At 58.2% G+C, this 6,000-nt stretch overlaps 1 protein-coding gene across 2 annotated transcripts in view; it reads right to left on the bottom strand.

Annotated features, from left to right (window-relative positions):
* ZNF496 (zinc finger protein 496) overlaps positions 1–4,465 on the bottom strand; it is a 38,251-nt gene extending 33,786 nt beyond the window's left edge. The window contains exons 1-5 of one of the 2 annotated variants that reach the window (XM_054717167.1): positions 4,381–4,465; positions 3,962–4,156; positions 2,443–2,545; positions 1,667–2,093; positions 1,072–1,255 (exon numbers count right to left, since the gene is read on the bottom strand). In XM_054717167.1, the coding sequence (XP_054573142.1) occupies positions 1,072–1,255; positions 1,667–2,056 (574 nt within the window). In that variant the 5' untranslated portion in view covers positions 2,057–2,093; positions 2,443–2,545; positions 3,962–4,156; positions 4,381–4,465. Of the gene's footprint in view, positions 1–1,071; positions 1,256–1,666; positions 2,094–2,314; positions 2,384–2,442; positions 2,546–3,961; positions 4,157–4,380 lie in introns of those variants that run through there. The other variant, XM_054717168.1, reaches the window with a different exon arrangement.
* Positions 4,466–6,000: the final 1,535 nt, after the last annotated feature.

The following is a 6,000-nucleotide window of genomic DNA, read 5'->3' on the forward strand; positions in this document are numbered from 1 at the left end:
GTCTGTGGGACTTTGTTCAGACATTCCTGAAAGACTAACACAACTATCTGGACTTTTAACCAAGGGGAGGCTGAAGAGTTTGGTTTATACAGAAGTCAATATAGTTTAACCCATAAAGAAATTTAATATGCTTTTTTAAAAACTTATTACAATGTTAAGGACGACCCTGAATCTCAATAATACTCTCTAAGAATACTCTCCTGGCATCCTCCCTCCTTTCATCTGTTATCTGTAGCACAATGTAAGCAGTAAGTCTGCCTGAAACAACCCTCACACCACAGAGGTCCCTTAACCCCACGGCAGCACAACTTCCCATAGGATTACTTCAACTGAAAATCATGACTGCCTCAGGCCCCCTGCTTAGCATTTTATGGATATAATCCTTTAATCCTCAAGAAACCCAATAAGGGTAATGATTACCTCCTTTGGACGGACCAGGAAACTGAGGCTTTCGGAGTTTAGAAGCATGGCCTGGGTTATAGCGAGAGGATTCCACGTCAAGTGTACCTGGTGCCAAAAGCACCTGCCTGAAGCCACCCACACACTTTGTACAGATATTGCGACATGGCTAGGTGACACTCAAGCCCCAAACCCTGAGACCCCAACCTGTTCCCTCTGAGAGTATTTCTGTATTTCCTTGCAACATCATAACAAGCCTGAGATCAGGGGCTGTTTAGCTGGGAAAGAGAGGTTCAGGGAGACAAGAGGATATGGCCACACTCGGCTCCTCACACAGCCCTGCTGGGACAGCCAATAGTGCCCGGCTGTCCCCCCAAAATGACAAAGCCCAGAAATGCACCCTCACAGAGAGAAGATGGTGCAGCTTCAAAGACAGCCCCTTACAACAGAGCCTGCACTGGGAGACAGAGGTCCCTCTGAGTGAATGGGGCACCATGAAAAGAACAGACACCCTCAGGAAATTCTGGTTCAATCACTCTAGGGAGGAACTCAGACCTTGAAAGTTGTTTATGGTTCCTCAGGGGATAGGAGAGAACTACTGAGGTCAAGAGCCACCTCTAAGGCACAAGGTGGGGTACACAGGCCGGCCCGCCCCCGCCCCAGACTCCCTACCTGGGTCCCCGCTGAGCTGGCCTGGCAGTCTGCTTGGGAGCCCAGGGCCCTGGGGCAGGGCCACTGGCTGGGCTTCCTGGCTCTTTGCAAGGTGGCTCTGGGCCTCTGCTGGCAGCCGCTCCTGCTCCTGGTCCAGAGGGCCATCCCCATCGTCAATCACCACGGGGTCCTCACAGTGCTTGAGCTGCAATCCCAGAGAGAGCTTTTCAGGACTCATGGAGAGGTCCCTAGCCAGCAAGGGCCAGAGGCTGTGCAATCTCCCTCCCTTGGCCTACTGACCATCACCTCCACAGCTGATCACTGGAGGCTCAGCCCAGGCTTTGGACAGGGCTGTAAAGGGGAAGGATTTATCTTCCTAGTTAGAGCCTTTAGGGAATATAACCTGCTCTACCGAGAAACCAACACTCATGTGTACTTCACCAAAGCAAGAGTTCTGGAGAGAATTCCTCATCCCTGCCAGGACAGGGGAAGGGTGTGTGTGTGTGTGTGTGTGTGTGTGTGTGTGTGTAGGGAAGTGGCCCCTCTCTACACTGCTGGCTCTTACCCTCTCCCCCCGCCCAACCTCCAGCCAGCCCAGAGCAGCTGCTCCACTCACCCACTGCCAGGGTCTCCCTGGCTCCCTTTCTAGTGCCTCCACAGCAGCCACAGCCTGCTCTCCGCTCTCCGGCTCCTGGGCACGCACCCAGCCCTGGATCTCGCGAGGCAGGATGGCCAGGAATTGCTCCAGCACCAGCAACTCCAGGATCTGCTCCTTGCTGTGCCGCTCGGGGCACAGCCAACCCCGGCACAGGTCCCAGAGGCGCTGCAGGGCCTCACGGGGGCCCGCCGCCTCCTGGTAGCGGAACCGGCGGAAGAGGCGTCGGGAGGATTCGGGGCTGGGAGGCTCGCCCTGGGGTCCAGGGCTCTCTCCCGGTGGGCTCCTCATTTTCCTGGGCTCCTCACTTTCCTTCGGAGCCAAGACTCGGGGACACAGGGCTGTGGGCATGATGGGATTTGATGGGGGTCAGCAGCAGAAGACGACCCTATGTCCAAACAGAAATCACTGGCTTCAATACTCTGGTCTCTTGTAAGTAGGTGTGGAGGGTGGTGATGGGGAGAGTGACAAGGCCCAGAGACCAGCCCTCGGGAGGAGCCCTGGGACACGTGCGAAGTGTCAGTGTGACTGGTCTGGTCCTTATACAAATGGAGAGAGGGAACTGCCACCCCCCACAGCATCATTGCAGGGTCCCCGTAATTGGTCAACCTGACAGACAAGGCAGGGAGTCCGGGAGAAAAGCGGTGGCCTTTCAATGTGACAAAGACATTCCGAGCATCCCAGGACAATGACAGGGCTGCATGCAGGAGAGAGAAGGAAGTAAGACTCCGTGGTACCTTCGGTGGCCAGATCCTCCTGGAGAAAACCCAAGAGGGCCGAGCTAAGCAGGCTGCTATCCTGGGATCTCTGAGCCAAAGTCACCGTTCCTGCCCTTGAGACCTTTACAGCATGAGTTGGAAAGACAAAGACAGATGCTCCAGATAAGAACCGTGAAGGCATGTTGAGGAGGGAAAACCCACCCTGCTGGTGGCCTGCTGGATCCACACAGCCAGACCAGCCCTCACCCACAGAGTCTGCACTGGGAGACAAGAGTAAAACACATGGCCGAGAAGATACCCAGACAAGCCCTAGGCCAGGGCAGCTCAGTAGGTTGGAGCGTCGTCCCATACACCAAAGGGTGGCAGGTTCAATCCCCAGTCGGGGTGTGTATGGGAGGCAACTGATCCATGTTTCTCTCTCACATCAATGTTTCTTTTTTCCTCTCTCAAATCAATCAATAAACACATATCCTTAGATGAGCATTTAAAAAGCAACAAAAAATGGGACAAAAGTGATAATCACACCTCAGATTCCAGGAGAAAAGTAATGCTGTGCATTTATAAATACCAGTACTGCCTGGCCCGTGTGGCTCAATGGTTGAGCATCGACCAATGAACCAGGAGGTTCATTCCCCGGTCAGGGAACAAGCCTGGTTTCCGGCTGGATCCCCAGCAGGGGGCGTGCAGGAGGCATCAGATAGATGTTTCTCTCTCATCAATATTTCTCTCTAGCTCTCCCTTCCTCTCGCTCTAATTTTTTTTTTTTTTAAAGAGTAAACGCCACTACTCTGAGACTATGGGACCCAGAGCAAGTCCCTCCCCTTCTCTCAGGCCGTGAGACCACTGGTTAGTCACTGGACTTCCATACCCAGACTGTATGAGGCGCCCCAGCTTAACCTTAACCCCCAGCAGCTCAGGGTCCTAAGGGTCCCATGTGGAATGCAGGCCCCGCTCCAGTTTCACAGGAAGACCAGAAGAACCGCAAAGCCACGGAATGGCAGTCAGAAAAACCAAGTGTCTGGACTGCTCTGCTTTCCAATGGAAAACAGACTGGCAGAAAAGGACTCAAGAAGTCTGGCTGGGCACCTTAGAGCCTGCCCCATGGCCACCTTCCTTCAGTGCCCTTCCTGCATCTGGAACCAGCCCCACCACCCCAACGACAGGGCCTCTGGGTTCCCAGGTCGGCCCCCACCTAGGGTACCCAGGCCCCACCCTCAGCACTCAGTGTGCGCTGGGAACCAGCCCTAACCAGACAGTGGCGGTCCTCTTTGTCACCCAGGCACCTGGTGGAAGGAGGCGCAGGAGTGATGCCTGATGAATGAACGAACGTGGGATTCCCGTGGCGCGGGGCGGGGCTTAAAGCAGCTGATGGAGGCGGGACAGCGCGGGACCAGCAGCGAGGAAAGGGAGGGCATTTTAGGCCAAGGGAAGAGCGAGCTTTTCCTCGCTCTCCCTCTCCCGCTTCCCTCCCAGCGCGCGCACGCACCCCCCACCCCCGCGCGCGCGTCTCCAGCGCCGCCCGCTCCCGGCTCCGCACCTCCCGCCGTCTGGAACTCCTTCCCGGCGTCCAACTCCAGTCGCTCCTGCTGCGGCGTTAGGCTCCACAGCCGCTCCTCATCCTTCCCAGCCCGCCTCCCGGTGGCCTTCCCGAGGCGGGCTCTCTGCTGGGCCCGACTCCGTCCCTGGCCAGCCAAGCCCCGTCTCCAGCTCATCCAGAAACCCACGGCTCCACCTGGGAGGGAAGCAGTAGAAAGAAATGCAGGCACCTGAAAGGCGATATCGCCTTATCTCCCCGCCCGCAGAGCCCCGGCGATTGGCTCCGGGATGGGGGGCGCGCGGGGCCGACGGGCGCGCGGGGTCGGTCCGGGGCCGCGGGGCCGCGAGTGCGGAGTGCTTGGGGCTGGGAGAGGCGGCGGGAGGGCGCCGCGCGGGCCGTGGGAGCCCGGCCGCACTCACCGCCGCGACGCGTCCCCGCTAGCCGGCCGCGCAGGCTTGGCCGCCGCTGGAGCCCGCCGGACGCGGAGGAAAGGAAAGGCCGGACCCTCCGGCTCCCTCCCCTGGGACACTTCCTGCTCCACTCTAGGACCGCGGAGGTCTCGGCGTCTCAGTGGTTCGCTCCCCGCCCCCCCTCCTCCCCCCCCAGGCCGAGGTGTGCGCAGGGGTGACATCCGACACCCCCAGCCCGGCCCGCGCGCCGCCCCGCCCCTCTCCTCGCGCGTCCCGGCCTCGGCGCCCGCCGGGACGTGGGCCCCGCCGCCAGGGCCGGCCTCCCCGCGGCCCGGGCGCGCAGCGGGGACGGCGCCCGCATACGGTGGCCGAGGACACAGTCGGCACGAGGGCGCGCGGGGCGGGAAGGTGCCTGGGCTATCCTTTCCTCTGGGCTCTCCACTCCCGGGCCCCCGGACTAGAGGATGCCCGGAAGGGCGGATGGGGGCCAAGCTGAAGGCTGGAATGGGGAGAGGAAGCCGTTCCATTTAGGAATCCCTGGTGACCGCCCCCGGATGTCCAAAACCCGTTCTCTCAGCCAGCTGCAGCCAGCCGCTGGAGAGGCCAGAAGGTGGAGAGAGACGCAGACCCCTCCCCCCACCCCCTTGGCCTCCTCCACCTTGGGAGGTCCAGGCGTCAGTTTGCACTTTCTTGGGGTGAAACAGATTTGCGGAGTTTCAATTTAAGGAAGGTTGCCCGCTGCATGGCCTTTCTGAGCGTGAGGACAAGGCTGGGGAGTGCGGGGAGGGCCCCTGTGAATCTCCCACCCCCACAGCGGTTGGTGGGGGAAGCTTGGTGCTCTTGGTTCACACTGAGCCAGAGGCACAGGGAGAGGGCAGAAGGCTTCGGAAGTTAAGTGGCAGCGAAGGGCAAGCAGGAATTAGGGCCTTCGGATCCCCCAAACACTACCCTGTGCTGAACATAGCCCGAGTCAGGAGGGGTCTTCCTGGGTCATCCTTAATCTTCAGATTCCGGAGTTGGAGAGAAAGAGTGCCTCGGGTCCCCTCAAACCTCTCCTCCTTAAACCACGCTCTGAAGTTAAACTCTCCCACGGAACAGAAGGCAGAGAAAAGTCTCCATGTACCAGAGAGCCACCGACTGCAGACAACTCTGCTTTCTGTCACTTAACTTCCTTCCTTCCTTCCTTCCTTCCTTCCTTCCTTCCTTCCTTCCTTCCTTCCTTCCTTCCTTCCCTCCTTTCTTCCTTTCTTTCTTTCCTATATTTTTATTGATTTCAGAGAGGAAGGGAGAGGGAGAGAGATAGAAAAATCAATGATGAGAAAGAATCAGTGATCTGCCTCCTGCATACCCCCACTGGGTATGGATCCAGCAACCTGGGCATGTGCCCTTGACCTGGAATGGAACCCAGGACCCTTAAGTCCGCAGGCCCACGCTCTGTCCACTGAGCAAACTGGCTAGGGCGTCTGTCAGACCCTGTTTTAAGGGCAAGCAGAACAAACCAGTTCCCTCAAAGAAAATGGCCTGGCTAAGTGGGTGGGGAGGAGATGAGTGCGCCAAGACACCAGACCTTTGCCCTGCATGTCTTACCATTCCATGGCCTGGTGCCTCCTGTTTCTTCCTTTAAATGAC

Source organism: Eptesicus fuscus, chromosome 6 (assembly GCF_027574615.1).
Source record: "Eptesicus fuscus isolate TK198812 chromosome 6, DD_ASM_mEF_20220401, whole genome shotgun sequence".
In the NCBI taxonomy this organism is placed as follows: Eukaryota; Metazoa; Chordata; class Mammalia; order Chiroptera; family Vespertilionidae; genus Eptesicus; species Eptesicus fuscus.